The sequence below is a fragment of the Phocoena sinus genome, chromosome 5 (genome assembly GCF_008692025.1).
Source record: "Phocoena sinus isolate mPhoSin1 chromosome 5, mPhoSin1.pri, whole genome shotgun sequence".
Classification (NCBI taxonomy): domain Eukaryota; kingdom Metazoa; phylum Chordata; class Mammalia; order Artiodactyla; family Phocoenidae; genus Phocoena; species Phocoena sinus.
The window spans coordinates 131,811,231-131,833,604 of NC_045767.1; the positions used below are offsets into that span (position 1 = coordinate 131,811,231).

At 40.6% G+C, this 22,374-nt stretch overlaps 1 protein-coding gene across 6 annotated transcripts in view; it reads right to left on the reverse strand.

Annotated features, from left to right (window-relative positions):
* Positions 1–10,883: 10,883 nt before the first annotated feature.
* HERC3 (HECT and RLD domain containing E3 ubiquitin protein ligase 3) overlaps positions 10,884–22,374 on the reverse strand; it is a 138,239-nt gene continuing 126,748 nt past the window's right edge. For 4 of the 6 annotated variants that reach the window (XM_032631845.1, XM_032631843.1, XM_032631844.1 and 1 more), the window contains 3 exons: positions 16,321–16,504; positions 15,737–15,839; positions 11,993–13,718 (listed from right to left, as the gene is read on the reverse strand). In XM_032631845.1, the coding sequence (XP_032487736.1) occupies positions 13,510–13,718; positions 15,737–15,839; positions 16,321–16,504 (496 nt within the window). In that variant the 3' untranslated portion in view covers positions 11,993–13,509. The other 2 variants (XR_004349898.1, XM_032631841.1) reach the window with 2 other exon arrangements.

Genomic DNA, 22,374 nt, shown 5'->3' on the forward strand with positions numbered 1-22,374 from the left:
ACTCCACGAGGGAGGTTAACCAATCCCTCCTTACCTGGGTTGGAAAGGTGTGGTGGTAGCTTCTGTGTCACATCCAACTGGAGAATTTCCTTGATCTAATCTGCAGGGGAGTTTTCACCTCTTCTGAAGACATGAGGACCTACTGTCTTATCACAAGCTCCTCCTCAGCTTTGTGAGATACTGTTCCCCGAGATAAGTCTGCAGGTGGAGGCTGCCGATGCGCCTATCAATGCTCCAAGAAGGCATCTCTTAAAAGTGAAGACATTCACAAACCAGAAGACTCGTAACTCAAGCAACCCCAGCTAAGTAGTACGAAGGCAACATGGGCACCGTGTTCTTAGATATTCTAGAGACTTAACAAGTGTTTTAAAATATGCTTGGCTCCATTTTTAAGAGCCAAAGAAAACTGGAGGCAACCAACACTTACATTTCTTTTTGAGAGGAGATGATAAGATTCTGCATATTAGCCGTGATTTTATATACTTCCTCTTCTGGGCTTGACCCTAACACAAAACATTGTTCATTGGGCTGCACCTCAAATCTGTTTGGACGTTCTGTTGTATGCCCTCCTTCATTCCACCTTTCTCTCCATCATCCAGTTAACAGTGATTTGGCTGTTTTCTCCTTTATTTTTTCCGGTTTTATTGAGATGATTGACATGTAACATTGTGTAAGTCTAAGGTGTACAACAGGTTGATTTGAACCACTAGTATATTGTAAAGCGATTACCATCATAGCATTAGCTAACGCCTCCATCATATTACATAATGATCATTCTTTGTTGTAGTTAGAACATTTAAGATCTACTCTCTTAGCAACATTCAAGTATACAGTACAGTATCACTAACTATAATCACCATGCTGTTGATTAGATGCCCAGAATGTATTCACCTTATCACTGGAAGTTTGTATCCTTTGACCAACATCTCCCCGTCTTCCCCACTCCCCAGCCCCTGGTAACTACCATTCTACTCTGTTTCTGTGAGTTAGGCTTTTTAGATTTCACATATAAGTGAGATCATACAGTATTGGTCTTTCTCTGACTTAATTAGCATAATGCTTTCAAGGTCCATCCATGTTGTCACAAATAGCAAGATTTCCTTCTTTCTTATTAATAATATTCCATGGTATATATACACCACAATTTTTTTATCCATTCATCCTTTGACAGACCCGTTGTTTCCATATCTTGGCTATTGTAAATAATGCTTCAATGAACATGGGGGTGCAGACATCTCCTCAAGATCCTGTTTATATTTCCTTTGGATATATATATATATATATATATACATATACCCAGAAGTGGGCTTGCTAGATCGTACGATAGTTCTATTTTTATTTTTTTAAGGAACCTTCATAATGTTTTCCATAGTGGCTATACCAGTTTACATTCCTACCAACAATGCACGAGAGTTCCCTTTTCTCCACATCTTCACCAACACTTATCTTTTGTCTTTTTGACAATAGCCATTTTGACAGGTGTGAGATGAGTATCTCCTTGTGGTTTTGGTGTTTAGTGATGCCGAGTACCTCTTCATGTACCTGTTGGCCATTTGTATGTCTTAGTTGAAAATGTATTTATTGAGTTCTCCTGCCTATTTTAAAATCAAATTGGTTATTTTTGCTGTTGAGTTGTATGAGTTATTTACATATTTTGGATATTAACTCCTTATCAGATATATGGTTTGCAAATATTTTCTTCCATTCCATAGTTTGCATTTTTATTTGTTGGTTGTTTCTTTTGTTGTGCAGAAGCTGTTTTAGTTCGATATAATCCCACTTATCAAGTCTTGTCTTTGTTGCTAGAGCTTTTGGTGTTAAATCCAAAAATCATCACAAAGACCAATGTCAGGAAGCCTTTTCCCTGTGTTTTCTTCTAGGAGTTTTAGTTTCAGGTCCTGTGTTTAAGTCTTTATCTTGAGTTAATTTTTGTGAATAGTGTAAGATAGGGGTCCAATTTCATTCTGCATTTGACTATCCAGTTTTACCAACATCATACATTCATTCATTCATGTATTTATTTTTTTTACATCATTTATTAAAGAGGCTATTCTTTCCCCAGAGTATTCTTGGCTTCCTGTCAAATATCAGTTAACCATATATGCAAAGGTTTATTTCTAGGCTCTTGATTCTGTTCCATTGGTCTATTTGTTCTTTTTTATGCCAGTACCCATACTATGTTAATTGCTATAGCTTTGCAGTATAGCTTGAAATAGTTATTACTATAGCTATAGTAGTATACTTTGAAACAGGAAGTGTGATGCCTCCAATTTATACTTTTTTCTCACGATTGCCTTGGCTATTTGGGATCTTTTGTGGTTCCATACAGATTTTAAAATTATTTGTTCTATTTCTGTGAAAAATGCCATTGGGATTTTGATAGGGATCCCATTGAATCTATAGATGGCTTTGGGTAGTATGGATATCTTAACAATATTAACTCTTCTGATTCATGAACATAGGATCTCTTTCCATTTGTTTGTGTCTTCAATTATTTTTTTTTGCCAAAGTCTTGTAGTTTACAGTGTACAGATCTTTCACCTCCCTGGTTAAATTTATTCCTAAATATTGTATTGTTTTTGATGTTATTATTAAAGGGATTGTTTTCTTTTTTTCCTTTTCAGATATTTCATTGTTAGTATATAGAAACACAACTGATTCCTATATGTTGATTTTGTGTCCTATAATATTACTGAATTCCTCAATTAGTTCTAGCTTTTCTTGGTGCAGTCATTAGGATTTTTTATGTATAAGATCATATCATCTGCAAACAATGACAGTTTTACTTCTTCCTTTCTGATTTAGATGTCTTTTTTTCCTTGCCTGATTTCTCTGGTTAGGATTTCCAGTACTGTGTTGAATAGGAGGGGTGAGAATGGTCACCCTTAACCGGTTCCTGATCTTAAAGGAAAAGCTTTCAATTTTTGAACATTGGGTATAATGTTAGCTGTGGACGTATCATGTTATGTTGAGGTATGTTCCTTCTGTTCCCAATTTGTTGAGAGTTTTTTATCATGAAAGGATGTTGTCGTTTGTCAAATGCTTTTCTTGCATCTACTGAAAGGATCATATGAGTTTATCTTTCCTTCTATGGAGACGTATCACATTTATTGATTTCCATACATTGAATCATTCTTGCGTTCCAGGAATGAATCCTGCTTGACCATGGTGTATGACTGTTTTAATGTGCTATTGAATTCAGTTTGCAAATATTGTGTTGAGAATTTTTGCATTTATATTCCTCAGGGACGTTGGTCTGTAGTTATCTTCCCTTGTAGTGTCTTTATCTGGCTTTGGTACCAAGGTTATGCTACCCTCATAAAATGAGTTTTGGAGTGTTCCCTGTTTGAAAAGGATTGACATTAATTCTTCTTTAAATGTTTGGTAGAAGTCACTGGTGAAACCATCTGGTCTATGGTTTTCTTATTGGGAGGTTTTTGATTATTGATTCAATCTCCTTCCTCATTACTAGTTTGGATTTTCCATTTTTTTCATGATTCAGCCTTGGTAGGTTATCTGTTTCTAAGTTTTGGGTTTTTTAAATTGATGGACATTTGAAGTTTTTTTTTAAGATTCTTTTTGATGTGGACCATTTTTTTAAGTCTTTATTGAATTTGTTATAACGTTGCTTCTGTTTTCTGGTTTGTTGGTTTTTTCTGGCCACGAGGCATGTGGGATCTTAGCTCCCCAACCAGGGGTTGGACCCACAGCCCCTGCATTCAAAGGCAAAGTCTTAACCATTGGACCACCAGGGAAGTCCCATGAAGTTTTTTTTTTTTTTTCACACACATCCTGAGCTTTATTGGGTATTAGTGAGCATGATTTCAAAAACACACTTTTTAAGTATGGTTATGAGAACAATAAGTTTTAAAGAACTTAAACTATTCTTATAAAATATATCATCTGCTCATCTTCTGGCCAAATTTTCTCTAAATGATTCAGTTGATTTTTTTTTATACCACTGACTTCTACATCTCATTTAAAAAAAATTTTATTGGAGTATAGTTGATTTACAATATTGTGTTAGTTTCGGGTGTACAGCAAAGTGAATCAGTTATACATATACATATGTCCATTCTTTTTTTAGATCTTTTTCCTATATAGGTCATTACAGAGTACTGAGTATTGAATAGAGTTCCCTCAGCTATACAGTAGGTTCTTATTAGTTATCTATTTTATATATAGTAGCGTGTATATGTCAATCCCAATCTCCCAATTTATCCCTCCCTCTCTTATCCCCTGATAACCATGTTTGTTTTCTACATCTGTGACTCTACTTCTGTTTTGTAAATAAGTTCATTTGTACCCTTTTTTTAGATTCCACATATAAGCAATATCATATATGTCTGACGTACTTCACTCACTATGACAGTTTCTAGGTCCATCCATGTTGCTGCAAATGGCATTATTTTGTTCTTTTTTATGGCTGAGTAATATCCCATTGTATATATGTGCCGCATCTTCTTTATCCATTCCTCTGTCGATGGACATTTAGGTTGCTTCCATGTCCTGGCTATTGTAAATAGTGCTGCAGTGAACATTGGGGTGCATTTATCTTTTCGAATTACGGTTTTCTCTGGGTATATGCCTAGGAGTGGGATTGCTGGGTCATATGGTAGTTGTATTTTTAATTTTTTAAGGAATCTCCATACTGTTCTCCATAGTGGCTGTACCAATTTACATTCCCACCAGCAGTGTAGGAGGGTTTCCTTTTCTCCACACCCTCTCCAGCATTTATTGTTTCTAGATTTTTTGATGATGGCCATTCTGACCGGTGTGAGGTGACACCTCATTGTAGTTTTGATTTGCATTTCTCTGATAATTAGTGATGAGCATCTTTTCATGTACATCTGTATGTCTTCTTTGGAGAAACGTCTGTTTTGATCTTCTGCCCATTTTTTGACTGATTGTTTTTTTGATATTGAGCTTCATGAGCTGCTTGTATATTTTGGAGATTAATCCCTTGTCAGTTGCTTTGTTTCCAAATACTTTCCCCCATTCTGAGGGGTTTTTTGTTTTGTCTTGTTTTTTTTATGGTTTCCTTTGCTGTGCAAAAGCTTTTAAGTTTAATTAGATCCTATTTGTTTTTTATTTTCATTGCTCTAGGAGGTGGGTTAAAAAAGATCTTGTGTGATTTATGTCAAAGAGTGTTCTGTGTTTTCCTCTAAGAGTTTTGCAGTGTCCTGTTTCTACGTATTTATCAGTTTCTTCTAGGTTATCTAATTTGTAGGTGTGTGACTGTTCGTAATAGTCTCTTATGATCCTTTGTATTTCTGTGGTATCCATTGCAATGTCTCCTCTTTCATTTATAAATGTTATCTATTTGAGTCTTCTCTTTTTTTCCTTTTTTAAATAAATTTATTTTATTTTTGGCTGAGTTGGGTCTTTGTTGCTGCATGCGGGCTTTCTCTAGTTGCGGTGAGTGGGGGCTACTCTTCATTGCAGTGTGCGGGCTTCGCATTGTGGTGGCTCCTTTTGTTGCGAAGCATGGGATCTAGGCACGCGGGCTCAGTAGTTGTGGCTCACAGGCTTAGTTGCTCCACGGCACGTGGGATCTTCCCAGACCGGGGACTGAACCCGTGTCCCCTGCACTGGCAGGTGGATTCTCAACCACTGCACCACCAGGGAAGCCCTTCTCTTTTTTTTTCCTTAATCTAGCTAAAAGTTTGTCAATTTTATCTTTCAAAAACCAGCTCTTAATTTCATTGATCTTTTCTGTAATTTTTTGGTCTCTATTTCATTTATTTATATTATCCCCTTCCTTCTGCTAACTTTGGGCTTAGTTTCTTCTTTTTCTACTTCCGTAAGGGGTAAAATTAGGTTGTTTGAGATCTTTCTTTTTTCTTAATGTAGACATTTCTATAAACTTCTCTTAAAACTGCTCTTGATGCATCCCACAGGTTTTGGTATGAAGTGTTTTAATTTTTGTTTGATTCAAGGTGTTTCTTTATTTTCCTTTTGATTTCCTCTGTGACCCATTTTTCAGGAGTGTGTTGATTTCCACATGTATGTGAGATTTTCAGCTTTCTTCTTGTTATTGATTTCTAGTTTCATACCACTGCGGTTGGAAAAGATACTTGGCATGATTTCAATCTTAAATTTGCTAAGACTTGTTTTGTGACCTATGGTATGACCTATTGTGGAGAATGTTCCATGTGCATTTGAGAAGAATGTGTGTTTTGTTTCTGTTGGATGGAATGTTCTGTATATATCTGTTTAACTGATTTGGTCTAAAGTATGGTTCAAGTCCAATGTTTCTTTATTGATTTTCTGTCTGGATGATCTATCCTTTGTTAAAAGTGGGATACTGAAGTCCTTAACTATTATTGTATTGTCATCTATGTCTCCTTTCAGATCTGTTAGTATTTTGTTAATATATTTAGCTCCAATGTTAGGTGATTATATATTTACAACTGTTAAATCTTCTTGATAAATTGACCTCTTTGTCATTATATGATCTTCGTCTCTTGTTACCATTTTTGGCTTAAAGTCTAGTTTGTCAGATGTAAGTATAGCTATCCCTGCTCTCTTGCGGTTTTCACTTGCATGAATATCTTCTCCCACACCTTCATTTTGAGCTTGTCTGTGTCCTTAAAGCTGAAGTGAGTCTCTTGGAGGCAGCATATAGTTGAGTTTTATTTTTTTATCCATCCGGCCACTCTGTCTTTTGAGAATTCAATATATTTATATTTAAAGAAATTATTAATAGGTAAAGGCCTACTAATGCCATCTTTTTGTTTTCTGCCTGTTTTTTAGTCCCTTCGTTACTTTATTCCTCTTTCTGCCTACCTCTGTGAGATGAATTTCCACGGTGATTATGCTTTGGTTTCCTCTTTATCTTTTATGAATCTACTGTAGGCTTTTGCTTTGTTATTGCCATAAGGCTTACATAAAACAACTTATAATAGTCTATTTTAGGCTGATAATTTAATGTTGATTGCATACAAAACCTCTACCCTTTTACTTTCCCTCTTTTACGTTTCTGATGTCACACTTTATATTATGTATTAACAAATTATTGTAGCTATAGTTTTCTAATACTTTTGTCCTTTAACCTTTATACTGGAGTTAAGTAATTAACACACTACCATATTACAGTATTAGAGTATTCTGAATCTGACTACATACTTATCTTAACCAGTATGTTTTTATGTGTTCATGTTACTAACTGGTATCCTTTCATTTCAGCTTGAAGAATTCCTTTCAGCTTTTTTAGTAAGTAAGGTCTAGTGGTGGTGAACTCCCTCAATTTTTTTTTGTTAGGGAGAGTCTTTATCTCACCTTCATATCTGAAGGACAACTTTGCTGGGTAAAGTATTCTTGGTTGGCAGGTTTTTTTTTTCTTTCAGTACTTGAATATATTATCCCATTCTCTCCTGGCCTGCAAGGTCACTACTGGGAAATCTGCTGATTTCCTATGGGGGTTCCCCTGTACGAGATTTTTTTTCTTCTCTTGCTGCTCTAAAAATTCTCTGGTTTTGATTTTAGACCGTGTTTTTTATGTATCTTGGAGATCATTTTAGATTGAAAATAAACCTATTAGTTTCATGAACTTGGAAGTCCAAATTTCTCCCAGGTCTGAGAGAGAAATTCTCAGCCATTCTTTCTTTAAATAAGCTTTCTACCTCTTTCTCCACCTCTTCTCCTTCTGTAATTCCAATGATATGTACAGTGTTTCTTTTAATGGTGTCCCCTGAGTCTTATAGGTGTTCTTCAGTCCTTTTCATTCTTTTTTTCTTTTTGCTCCTCTGATTGGCTACTTTCAATTGGTCTGTCTCACTGATTCTCTCTTCTTCTTGTTCAGGTCTGATGTTGAAGGTCTCTCTTGAATTCTTCAATTCAATTATTGTATTCTTCAGCTCCAAAACTTTTGTTCAGATCTTCTGTCTCTTTGATGTACATCTTATTTGTTCTTGTACTGTTTTCCAGGTATCATTGAAGTGTTTTTCTGTTCTCTTGTAGCTCTCTGAGCATCTTTAGACAATTATTTTAAATTGTTTGTCAGGCAATCTCCTGGATCTCCATTTCCTCAGGGCCAGTTCCTGGAAGTTTACTGTATTCCTTTGGTGGACACCTATTTCCCTGATTCTTCGGGATCCCTATAGCCTTTCACAGGTGTCTGTGCATTTGAAGCAGCGGTCACCTCTTCCAGACTTTATGGACTGACTTTGGTAAGTGAAGACTCTCACACCCGCAGGGGTTGGTGGAGCACACTACAACATGCTGTGACCCCAGGTCTAGCAGTGCAGGGCACCAAGTGTGGGGTTGTGTGGCAGCAGTGGGTTGGGGGCAGGGGCGTGATCCCTCTGTGGCTCAGGTTGCTGGGGTCCATAGCATCAGCAACTGAATGGTCCTTGATGAATGCTGCAGGGAGTCCACAAAGGCTGCAGTGGTGCTTGGGGTCCTCAGCAGCACCCCCTGGTCCAAGGACCAGGACAGGCGGTGTGGTGGACGGGGCCAACGGTGTGTACACACTCCACTGCCGGGATCAGCTACAGATGCCTATGTAGTGGCAGGGGCCGGTTGCAGGCACACACCTAGTGGTGGGTGCCAGGGCAGGCAGCAAGGGCCAGGGCCAACTGTGGGCACGCTGGCAGCTGCCAGGGTCCCGGGCTGTCTGCACGTTCTCCTGTGGCTGCACAGTCTCCCCCTGGGTGTGCACACCACAGTGGAGGCCAGTGTCAGGCTGGCAGTGTGTAAGTGCACAGCTGGAGGGGCTAGCCCCAAGTGCACACGTGGCTATGGGGCTTGTAGGCTGGTGTCTTGTACTCACGCAGAGGCCTGGGCTGGCTGCTCGTGTGGTACCTGAGCTCTAGCAGGGAGGGGCCAGAGTGGGGCAGGCTGGGAAGAAAATAAATAGGTAGGGACTGAGGTGGCTGATGTCAGTGAATGCAAATACCTGTGGGGTCCATGGTGGTTGTGCTGTCTCTTGGTTTCTTCAGTGGTGAAAGCTGCTGGATTTGTCTGTGGAGCAGGTGTCTCAGAACCACAGCTGCTCCTGCTATGTGCCTGCTTCTGGGAGGCCCTGCTTTTTCTTCCTTGTCCCCCCATTTCTATGTCTCAGCTTTGCCAATCTGAGTGAGTGGGGTGAAACTGAAGGGGGACCTTCATGAGGTGCCCCGAAAGGCAGGGGAAGCTGGTCACTCACCCCACTCGCCCTTTCCTAGTGAAGGGTCCCCTTTCTAGCTGGACACTCCCTCTTGGCGCTGAGCACTGCTGGCTCTGGGGATGGGACGGTGCAGGCAGAATGAAGCTATCTTCCCCTTTTTGTATGGTTATTCTCAGGTTTTATGTCCAGCTGCGTTACTGAAGTTTCTTAAGTGGACTCCAGAGCTCTCCCAGAGCTGGTTTTGTTCACGGACAGACGGCTAAGTGTTGATCTTTGGGGAAGAATGGAGGCTGGGTATCCTGCACTGCCATTTTGGTGGCATCACCTCCAGTCCTGCAACTCAGGAACAGCCAGATGGAAGGGATACATAGGGCAAGGTATGTGGGAATGGGCACGGAGCTTCGATGCCCTCTCCAGGCACACCGCTCACCTGGCACACCTCCACATGTTCACCAACTTGGAATCTACTCTTTGACCATCAGTTCCAAACTATGGTCTGGGAGAAGTTAACAGGTACTAGGCTGACAACTAAATGCCCACAGACACTAGCTCCAACGAGATCCACAGCAGGTGACAGAGAAGCCACACATCTGATCAGTATTTTGGTCTCATGATCGTAGAACTGCCTTGCTGGACTACACAGTGGCACGAAAACAATCTTATTGCACTATGAGCACTGGCCGACGGGCGGCAGGGAAGTCACCTGCCACATCACAACGTGTCTTTTTATTTGGGCTCTAGGCAAACCTCATCTCTAGCTATCCAACCCTGGTCAAATTTGCTGCCCACCCTAGCAGCTGGGCGTAATATAGAGGAATGGTCAAGCTCACGTCCTACCACTGGGACAGTGAACAAGTTATTTTCTCTAAACATTCATTTCTTCATGTGAAAAACTGGGATAAGAATGAAAATTATAGTTACTGAGAGCTTGTTATGTGCTAGGCACTGTTCTATGTGCTTTCCATTAATTCATTTACTTCTCATTACAACTCCGTGAGGGAGGCATTATTTTTATTCCCATTTTAAATAGGAAGAAAATGAGCTACAGGGAGGTTAACATTCCCGTTTTAAATAGGGAGCTACAGAGAGGTTAGCTGTGTGGCCCAAGGCCACACAGCTAGTAAATGGTCGAGCCAGGAGGGCAGTGGTAGCAATGAAACTGAATAGCGCGTAGATAATGCTTGGCGCACGGTCTGGCCTACCGTCAATCAATACCTGGTAGTCGTCACCACACTCGAAACCTTGATGCCTATTTCTGTGGGTTAACCTTAGACAAAGCTTGCTTTTCTTACCCCTGCGGCAGAAAGGCCCAGACGTGTCTCTCTAGTTCAACGTCAGCTATGACCGAGTTCCTCCTGACACTTCAGTACGTAAGTTATCAACTCTGTTACTGTGATTCCTGCAAGTCTGGTCTCAAAGGGTTGGGGCAAGTCTTTTTCTGTAAAGGGCCAGATGTTAACATGGTTTGTTAGGCTTTATAGACCAGACCCTTTTAAAAATGTAAAACCCATTTTAGCTCACAGGCTGTAGCTGCCAACCCTGGCTCTCCAGGATTATTAATAGAGAACCTTTCTGGTCATCAAGAAGCTTTCACGCAGAGCGGGAGCCATCACAATTGGCTAAATCCCCTGGTTACATTTTCATTAAATCCCACCCACCACAAGTTGCCTTATTTTAATGAGATTTTTTCATTAAATAGGTACATTTCTGAAAACTGAAGAAACTTCCAAATGTCTGTCTGCAGGTGAGGGAAGGTAGGTAGGTAGGCAGGTAGGTAAATCTAGAAATGCCTACCTAAAGAGTCTTCTAAAGCAATAGTGATAAAGGAAAAAAAGAGGAGAATATGCCCCAAAAAATCGTTTTTAGAAAAGCAGCACAGAATTTCATTCATGCAAGAAACATTTAGAAGAATTTATTGAGCATCTCTATGTACAGTAATTTTAGAGCTCAGTGACCTTAGAAATTATCTGGTCCAATCTCCTTATTCCATGGATGAGGATTCTGAAGGACCTCCCCCTCCTCAAATTTAAACTAACTTGGCTATTTTCATTCAAAATTAAAGGTAACAGGCTTTTTTTGTCCTGCAAACTGAGCACTTCTGTATGCTCTTAAGTGTTTGTTGAATGGAACTTATTAATGGAAAGCTACTGTTCTCTTTACCACTTTTAAACCATCTATTAAGTCTGGTAAAAACAGTACATGGTAATTTTTAAAACTTATTGAAAATATTTTTTGCTTCGTGTAAGTGGGCTAATTAGCACCAGCCGTTAGATTACTAAGTCTTAGATTCACCTTTAGTTCCTCCTTCTCCCTGAAGGCTCCCATCGCCTCCCCTCCCCCCCCTCCCCCGTCCCTCCTGCGCACAGCTCTTCTCTTTCCGCTGCTGTCCTTCCCACTCCATTCCAACACAAGTACCCTTATCCGCATTTCCTTAAAACCAGGCTCAACTCATATCACTGCCTCCTTCCCCCACCCCAAGGCTCTGAACATTTTGAAGGTCCAAGGCTTAGCCTGGTTCCTCAGCCCCAAACTTACTGTCTTTCTCCCCAGTCGTATTTACCATTATTCTGTTTCCCCTGATGCTCCCCTTCGAATTGTTCCTGGCCCTTCCTTAAATACTTCCCCATGTTCAAGCCCTTGCTAAGGCCTTCCCCTCCGTGAGAAATGCCTTTTCACCCATCAGAAGCTTCAGAAATCCCAGCCCTCCTTCATGCCATATGCTCCCCCCCTACCCTGTTTTCCTCTTCATTTTCCCAGCAGTTGGTTCTACTCTCTTGGGGCAGGAAGCAAGTTTGACCTTCTCTTAGATTACTCGGGTAGATGACTTAATTCTTCTACTGAAAGCAAGCTACCCATTCTGCAAGTACAAGAAGAAATAGTTCTGGTTACATTAAAACAGCAAATTTATTGCATAATGCTGAACTATAGGCACACACATAGAAAATAAACATTTCATATAACTGTATCTTTTTTAATCTTGTATTATAAAGACTGAAAAACTACCAATAAGTTTTAAAAACAAAAAGCAAAAAATCTACAATCCTTCAGTGAGATTTGACGCTGTCTCACGGTTCATAAATACTTCATTTTATATAAATAAGTCTTTTCTCTAGTGACTAGGAATTTAAAATTAGGCTGACATGGATTCTTTGCTCATGTAGAATTTTCTTAGCCCACGATGAAGAAGGTTGAGTGTGTTGTCATGATTTCTGAAATACATATATTTGCTTCAAGCACAATCCCTCCTGAAATCCCACTGTAAACGCACATTCCAAATGCAATAAACAAAAGTTCCATAATAAAGAATGTCCTTAAGTCTTAGCAGTTAGGGAAGAGGGGAAAAAAAAATCTGAGTAGAAATTTTGCAATTTAAATAGAAAAGGAAAATAGACTGCATGCGTCCACCAGGAGGAGAGGAGAGGAAGGGACATTAAGTCAGGTAACAGAGAATGGGGTGAAGTGAAGAGAAAAGTAGGAGGGTGGGAGGAGAGATGAAGTGGGAGAGACAGAAAGTGATAGGGAAAAGGCTAAGAAATTTATTCTACTTTTCTGGGAGAAAACACTCCTTAGAAGATTAATGCAACCTGCTCCAAAAGCAAAATGATGCAAGAGGGTGAGGGCCTGTTACCTCATCTTGTTGTCAAAAGGGCTTGGCGGGGCCACCAGACCGAGGTCGGCTCAGCTGCGAAGCTACGCGGCTCTGCACCCCTTTGAGGAGGGCCGGGAATAGCCAGAGCCATGGGGAGATGGCCAGTCCCTCGAGAACTGTGTTTTTAGGCAAAAGGCAGGTTTATGAAAGGCTCCCATAAATTCGCAAGAGTTCCGCCAAAGTCATAGACCCGGATTCAGCTCGTTGGGCTTGGGAATTTCTGAAGTAATCCTCTCCTTCTTAGTCCTTAGGGTTGGACGGCAACAAGCCAGGAGCATTTCCAAGGCTGCAGAGAAAGGAGATGTTCTGCACGTGCAGGTGAGAAAGGACAGGTCAGTCAAATCATTCTTGCAGAGGAATGAGAAGTCAGGAAGACAAGGAAGCGTCATGAGGAAAGGTCAGGGCTGAGAGAGACATCTGGGGAATGCGAGTTTAAAAATCCACTGCCCTTTTATCCAGCAGAGTACAGCGTAGTCACAAGTGCAAGGAACGATGGGGAACTGCGTTTAGAAACAAAATCGCTTCTCAGACAAGGGCCAGTTTTTCACCCCATCCCTAACCCCTGATTTTTCAAAAAGGTCACTGCTTACCACCCCAGAAATGCATCAATCGGGTTCAGGATTCAAAAGTTCCGACCCACTTATACAATAAAAAAAAAAAAAAACCCACAACTCACTCCCCATGATTTTCTGTATGGGCCTCAATGTGGACGTGGAGGAAGGAAGGGGAGTCGGGGGCAAGCTGGGGGGCCTCAGGCCAAGCTGAACCCCTCGTAGTTGTCAAGGGCCTGGGTCAGCCGTGCACACAGGACCTCTTTGCTGCTGTACTGGGGGAGGTCAAGAAGGTTGTAGCAAGTGTGGGCCACGGGCAAGTACTCCTCCCCGCTGGCTGTGGACTGGATGACAATCTGCAGGCTGGCCATGCCGTAGATGGGGATGCGATCGCTGCCTGTCAGGAACACTGCGGAGAAAGAGAATGGGAAACACCAGCTAGGTAAATGGGGAGCGGCTCTCTGCGGCCCAGGGAGGAACAGAAGGGACGGGGTGACACCCTGTGGCTCATGTGAGAAGTACGACCACTTTTTTGTGCCAGTATGTGTTGTATTAATATTAATAAATGCTCACTTATAAAGCAAGAGATTGCCTTTCAAGCCCTGTGTTTTGGTTTTAGATGGATAAAAAGTCTATACTTTTCATTGGCTAATTTCAGACCCTAATTATACACTGACACAAAGCATCCATCCAATGGAAAGATGCTCAAAAATGCCCCCGAATAAAAAATGGCCTCAGTGAAACGTATGGCCTCATAAATGTTAACGACCTTTCACAAAATCAAAGAGGAAGGGAAATGCTGACCTAGGAAAAGGGCTGACCTCAGAAACCCACAGACCATGGGGCCTCAGGGTCTCCCCTCTCCCCTCAAGTATCTGTGCTTATTATACCCCCTTGGCTGGTGAATTTCCATTTGGGATCTGTTTGCTTGCCTTTCCCTGTCTCTCCATTTCTCTTAAACCAGAAGATCTGACACTGACACTATATGAGACAGTTCCCTCTGGCGACACACTTGTGACTTGGAGGGAAAAAAAAAGACCAACCCAGCTGTCTTTTCCCGTCTTCCAGCACTAGATAACCTTCTTTGTTGAACTGCTGGAAAATTAACTATCGATACAATGAAATCACTAGTTAAGGAGCAAGTTCAGATAACCTGTCACTACCTGAGGCTATGATACATAAACGTTCTTGCCAAATCTGTAACGTTAATAAAAGTTTATGAAAGTCCAATGGTCTCTGAACAGACAAACATCTTCTAAGGAAATCCCCGGACCAAGGGCAAGTGCCTCTTGATCGTCACAGTTCCACAAGATCCACTGGCAAATCTTATCCTGCCATTTTTGACTCATATGCTGCTATTTCTCAAGGGCCCATGTAACTGGGCAGAGGGGGAAGCAGGGCTCTTTTTAGGAATTCTTTTGTAAGATCTCCGCTTCCTCTCATCCTTACTCCATGGGAGCAGTAGAATCTGGGGGTAAATCTTGCATTAATACTAATATATGCTCATTCTTATAAAGCAAAAGAGACTGCCTTTCAAACTCTGTTTTTCTCATTTTATATTGATAAAAATGTTATGCTATTCAATGGCTAATTTATGACTCTGATTATACAATGACACAAGGATTTCTACTATTTTTAAAAGGGTAATTTGCTCATGTAAACTAGGCTTCATTTTCCTTTGCAAATGTACTACCATTCTCAAACGTCATCCAGCCAGTCACAAGGGACCATTTACTATACGATTCCATTTATATGAAACATCCAGAACAGGCGAAACCATAGAGACACACATAGACACAAAAGTTGCCAATATCTGGAAAAGTTGAAAAAGTAAATACCCTTTTACAGCAGACTGGTAAGCGGTGGGAGACTGGGAGGAAATGGGGAAAGACTGCTAATGGGTATAGTGTTTCTTCTGGGGGTGATGAACGTGTTCTAAAATTAATCGATAGTTTCACAACTCTGAATATACTAAAAACCACGAAACTGTACACCTTGAATGGCTGAATTGCAACAGTATGCGTGTGTGAATTAAATCTCAATAAAGCTATTATAAATCACATCTCCCCAGTTACATCTGCAGTAGACACTAATATTTTCAAAAGGCTAGAAAGGGAGGTTAATCCAAACAATTCGATTTCATCAATGTAATAAAGGAGTCGCCTTCATATAAAATAACTAGTATTTTTCGAGCCATTAAAAATCAGTGAAATGCTTTTCTTCCTTTCATGCAACCCACCCCGTTACACAACAAATAAGGATTAACCACCTCTGTTGCGCCTCAGATATCACTAAGACAAAAAATGTAAATATATTTCCTTACTTGTCCTTTACCATTTAAAAGAGCTGAACTTCACCATGGAGTATACCATCCTATACCAAATGCAAAACTGAAATGTGGACAGATACCACACTGATGTTACTTACAGAGAAACTTCTTCTTCTTTTCCAATGGGAACTCATGAAATGTTTCCCAAAATAGTTTCACAGTGGGATGTGTGGCTGAGTAATCTCCCTTGTAGATGGCAGTCTGCCCAAAAAAGACAGAAAGAAAAAAATCATCTTCCAGAAGAATATTACAAGTGGACATCTGTATACCATTTGCACTGGAGAGTAAGAAATAACCAGAGATGCAGGAGGCCTCCAAATCCTACATGACCACAGAATACTTAAGAAAGAGACGGGGGGGGGGGGGGGGGGGGGGGGGGGGAGGGGGGGGGGCGGGGGGCTTCCCTGGTGCAGTGGTTGAGAGTCCACCTGCCGCTGCAGGGGACACGGGTTCGTGCCCCGGTCCGGGAAGATCCCACATGCCGCGGAGCGGCTGGGCCCGTGAGCCATGGCCGCTGAGCCTGCGCGTCCAGAGCCTGTGCTCCGCAACGAGAGAGGCCACGGCAGTGAGAGGCCCGTGTAACGCAAAAAGAAAAAAAAAAAGAAAGAGACCGGGTTCTGGGCGCTGTGCCCAGGCCTGTGCTGCTCCCTCAGAGGGGACAGACCGCACCTTTTAGGCTTACCTCCTCCAGTGCCTCCCAGTTGTAGTTGCTGTTCCCCACCATCATGGCCCTCAGTTCCGAAGGCTGGAAGAGCTCAAGCACTTTGCCACCACACACCTTTAGGAAGCCGCTGGAGAAAGCTGTGTACCATTCATGAACTGAGATTTGGAAGACATAATTCACATAAGCATCCACAAATTCCTGCCTGCCAGGAGACCAAAGAAATAGAACACGTTTAGCCCAAAGTCTTGTAGAATTTATCAAGTTCCCCTTCTAACTGAGGCTGAGAGAGATGAAAAATCTCATCAAGTGCTCTCACCAGGAGGCATCCTACAGCATCTTGTAAGTTACCACCCAGCCCTAGGATTCCACCAAGGGGGTCTCCGGTGATCTGGGGGCAGGGGAGGCAAGAAGGAAGGGGAGGGGGCCGGGTGGGTGGAACCATACTACTGACTTTATTTTACCTGAGGTGTTCCAGTTTTCATCTTGTTTATGGTCCTACATAATTTAGTTAAGAAAAAAAACAAGACTTTTTCTGCTTAAAAGAAAAAGTCTAAGATAATGGTTCTAGACTACTTCCTTTCTCTTCAAAAATGAATAAAGCTAAACCCATCTGACATTTGTATCCTCCCCTACTTTAAAAGGTAATTTCCTAACACCTTACTATAATAAATCCCTTAATGACCTCTGGAAAGAACTGTCTTAATACAACGGCTCCACCTCACTAAGGATCAGTCAAATGCTAATTACGACAATGGCTTCTGCAAGCCTGACTCAAAGCAAGCGGGCTTCCTGGGCCGCTTATTGTAGATAAGGAGTTGGTTTTCTGGGCAGGTTTCTGCAGGTTCCAGGTCAGAGTTCTGGTTTGTTTTGGCCGTTTGTGATCTTTTACCCATGTTTTTAAAAACTGAAGTGCAGTTAATTTTGAATGTTGTGTTCCAGGTGTCCAGCAAAGTGATTCAGTTATACATATACGATATACATATGATATATATATATATTCCTTTTCAGATTCTCTTCCAATTATAGGTTATTACAAGATATATCAGTAGAATATAGTTCCCTGTGCTGTACAGTAGGTCCTTGTTGGTTATCTATTTTATATATAGTGGTGTGTTTATGTTAATCCCAAACTCCTAATTTATCTCTCCCCCCACCATCCCCTTTGGTAACCATAAGTTTGTTTTCTATGCCTGTGAGTCTATTTCTGTTTTATAAATAAGTTCATGTATGTCATTTTTTGGGTTAGATTCCACATACAAGTGATATCATATGATATTTGTCTTTCTCTGTCAGAGTTCCCTTTTTATATATGGTCTGGCCATTGTCTGTATGTATATTCCGTCTCTGACTAGTGGGAACGTAATCTGTGCACTGAGGCATAAACAACTGGGAGAAAAAGTTGCCGATATCTGGAAAAGTTGAAAAAGTAAATACCCTTTTACCCAGCTACTCTACTACCAGCTAGGGCCCCAGAGAGACTCCTCACATGAGTGCACAAGAAGACAAGTACAGGGGTGTTTGTTGCAGCATTCTCTTGTAATACAGAAAACTGGGAGAAACAAAACTAAACATCCATTAATATGAGAACGGACAAAGACAGTAAAGTCATATGATGGAAACCATAAAGCACGGCACTTTATGGAATTTTTGTCCAAAGGAATAGAAGAATCTCAAGAACGATGCTGAGTACAAAGCAAGTTTTTGAATATTAAGTACAATATAATAGCGCTTATGTAAAGCTGTTTCTTTAACACTTCAAACATTATTATCTATAAGAGACAGCGGCTCCGCCACTTACGGCTTGTGACCCTTGGGCAAGTTATTTAATCTCTCTGTGCCTCACCCTCTTCATCTGTAAAATGGGGAGAATAAGAGTACATAACTTATGGGACTATTATTAAGATTAAATGAGTTAATACATGTAAAGTTCTTAGAACGGAGGCCGCCTTGTAAGTGTGATTATTTCATTGTTTATGGCTATGAGATTTTGTGTATGAGTATGAAATTATGTATAGGACATGTATATAAAATGTGTGTATTTAATAAAAGCATTATGTAAAAAGATCTTTGTCTTAATACACATATTATAAAAATATAAAAACATGAAAGGATATGCATAAAATTCATAAGAGTTTTGTCCATGCAGGAAAAGAGGGTGAGAGGACAGAAAGAGGATTAAGGGGACGTACAGAAAGAATTTCAATGGCTTCAGTAATTCTTTTTTTAAGAAACCTGAAGCAAGTACTATCTGTGTAAACTTTGATCATAGATACACAGAAGTCTGTCATGTTAGTTTAGTGCTCTTGCGTATTTACTTTTTTTTTCTAAAAATTAAAAAAATCAGACACTTTGAAGACAGATACCTTCCACGTATCCTCTGTAACATACTACACTTCACAAAACTACAACGTGAACATTTTGGGTTTCCGCCAGGCAGATCTGGTCACCAATAATTAACCAATCTACACCGATAACTAACTGCAGTATAAGCCCTGACAGTTTGGGGTTTCTTGTCCTTTTTTTGTAATGCAAGAGCTCTGGCTGTGCAATCATCCGCTTCGAAGAAGATGGCTAATGGAGAAGAATAAACACATTCCCAGCCACACAGCCAGGCCGCCTCTCCCCGCTGAAGCTCCTTTCAAAGATCTTGGTCGATTTTGATAACTGACCATTCGGGCCACTTGTTTTTTTTCTCTTCCCACGCATTAAATTCCTGCTCTTATGTTTTAAATTTACAAAGAGTGAGCCCATGAAACCCTGGGGCCCCACTGTCAAACCCCCAAAACAGCAGAACCCCAGACCCTCACTCCCACTCTCTTGCTTTCTCTCCACCACCCTTGACCCCACCTTACTGTGTGGCCCCGGTGTGCCATGTAATTTACAGGTCTTGTAAGTAACGTACCTTTATTTTTTTTCCAAAGTGTCCTGCTGGTTATTTCTGAAGGGTGTCTTGCAATCATATCAGAACCACAAGGACTGGTCCAATCACAACACTGGTTATTGATAGGCTGACACCAGCAGAAAACAATAACCAACAGGCCATGTAATATGGTGGATAGTGGGATAGACAGGGGTTCAAGTCCAGGCTCTGCCACGTCCTGTATCTAAGCCTCTCTTTTCTCATCTTTAAAGTGGGGTAACTGTTCAGTTTTAAAAATAAAAGCCACCAATGTAAAAAGATTATTGTACATCTTAACTGTAGATGCCGGAAGCTCTCACAGTGCAGACAATATACTGCTTTCCTGAAACCCATTAGACAGAGCCTGCAAAACAAAGAACGTTGCCTGCCATCCAGTTCTATAAGGACCAAGTCATAAGCCACTGCAGTCACTGACCTACGGTACACACTGAAAGGAATTCAGAATGAAAAACAGGATGAAACATTCTGTGTTTTTTGGTACCTAGACAGTTAAGATGCATATCAGGAAGAATTTCAATGACCCCAGATTCTTGCATAAATAAGCACTAAAATCATTAACTTGAGATACCTGAGGGTTTTTTTGTGATTAGCAGTGATCTTACCAAGGTGTACGTCTGACTATATGTATTTCCCAGCCCAAACAATTCACGTATGCTGGCTCTTTCCCTACCTCTTCGGAGCAGTTCCTCGGAGCTATCTGAGAGGCTATAGTCTTCAGTAAGGCCCCTGAAGAAACCCCAAAATCACTGCTCTCGTGTTCTGCACTTTTATTTCAGTCAAGAGTTTTCTGGCAACCATGAGCGGACCCAGAGCAGACTTTTCTCCTTCACCTGAACTCTCCGAGGACCTGGACCTTGGTACCAGCAAGGGCCCTTGTGCCTCCCTGGAGAGTCCAGACGAATCTGGCTGAGTCTCTCCTGGTCTCGGATCTCCTGTCTTGGTTGACAATCCTGAGTTTTCTTCAGTAGTGGGTACGACTTTTCCTTTGTAAGATAGATTCTGAGAAAGCGCCCAGCTGAGAGAGAATGGGAAGATTTTGTTCATCTGAAAGACACTGGGAAGGTTCAGACTGGGTGATTAGGTAGGAGGCTGACCTGATGTGTTTCCTCAAATCATCTACCTTAACAGGATTTGTCAGAATAAAAGTGAAGATACCGCAGGAGAGCTTTCAGCTCCGAAGAGAAGACACACAGCTCCTCCAGGCCGATTACAGCTTTCTGGGGCGACTGAGGCATTTATGGGAGTGGAAGTCCCCACACTGTGCAGCAGGGCCCTAGGGAACGCCACTCCTTAAAGACTCATTCAGCCAGGGGCGCACACGTAAGAATGGGCCATTCAGTGCTCAGGGCCCCCAGAGCATTTTTAGGCTGCCAGTAAGAGAAACCCAGACACGTAAAAGAGCTAAAACGACTCTAGGGCGACACCTAGAAGAATTAATAAGCTCACAAACCGCACATCGGCCCACCACAATTTTCAGTAGTGATTTTATTCTGACAAACCAATTTTAAAATGAGAAATAGAGTCTCTCGAACGGAAGAAAAAGGGGTGTCAGATAACCCCTGACCAACACCCAGACAGGTTTACATATTATACAGAACTTACACTTGCAAGTACTTACTTACTTAAGAATTAAGGAAATCCTCCCTGAAATGGCCAAGATGGGGCTCTTTTTTTGGCATTCCCAAACTGGTTTTTGCATAAGCAGTTAGAGAAAGGCAGCTTGATAAAACATCTTGCAAAATTCTGACCCTCGGGGCACGAAGTCCTTCTAGGAGGACCTTGCATTTCTCTCCCTGCATCTTTGAGATATAAATGTCTTACCAGAGCTTTCAAGAACTCTTATCTTACTCTTATCTAGACCATCTTTAATTCCTGGGACTGAGGAAAAAAAGGGAAAAAGAGGCCTTTTAAACCCAAGCGAGTAAACTTAACTTATTCCAACTGTTATTTATAAACTAGTAAGTTTTATATTGTAATACCCGATTCACCACTAAGTTTTACAATGAAGCTATGAGATCTCTGATTACATCTGTCTACATGCCTGTGTGTATATTATAGATATATGTCTTTACTTCTGAATAGTACTGCCAAAATTAATTTGTAAGTGAGCGCTACTTAATTGGCTTAAAGGAAATTAAGCACTTATATATAGTCTCAGAAATATAAAAGAAACTAACCCAAATGAATTTCAGGTTCACATGATCTGGGAAATATTCAGTATTAAATTAATATTTGGTATTAAACTTAGTTTAAGTTTGCTGGTTTAATTAATACAGACTCTTCAGAGTCATCGACATTCAGTATAATACTTTTACTGTACCTAAGTTTATTAAAAGTCAACTAAGATCTTATTTCTATTACAAAATTTGTCAGCAAGAAAAATAACTTGGTATGATGAAATTTTTATAAGTAAATTAAGTGTAAATGAGATACGAGTTTTTAGGTGAACCCTTTAGGGATAATTATGTTTTATGGTATGTCTACTTAAAAACAGTTTCTCCAAATATATGGTTACTTGAAACTTTAGAGTTTTGCTAAATTAGGTTAAATGATGGAAGTTTACTGAATATCTAGATCATTCCAAAATAAAATAATATACTGAAACATTAATTACTAAACATAGACATCCTTTTACAGAGAAAAGAAGATATTCAGGACTATTAATAAATACGTTTGGTGCCACACAGAGAAATTTTCTATAAGAAAGCACATGTTTTTTAGAAATTATAAACAGTACTCATAAGTTTGTCAATCTACAGGATGCTAACATAAAGGAAAGTTTAAAATTGTTTACTTCTTAGTTTTCACTAGAAAGTAAGGTTTTTTAAGAGTTGAGAATTCTAGTTAATATGTGTCATTAAAACTACTAAAATTAATCAGGGAAACATCTTTGTATGCAAGGAAAAAACAAGGTATAAGGAATGAAAATGCATTTTGTTAAGGGAAAAGAAAGTAATTTTGTCCTCAAGAGAGGTTAAAAAGAGAGAAAGAGAAAAAGGAGCATGGAGATTCCTTAAAAAAACTAAAAATAGAGTTACCATATGATCCAGCAACCCCACTCCTGGGCATATATCTGGAGAAAACCATAATTCAAAAAGATACATGCACCCCAATGTTCACTGCAGCACTATTTACAACAGCCAGCGGCAACC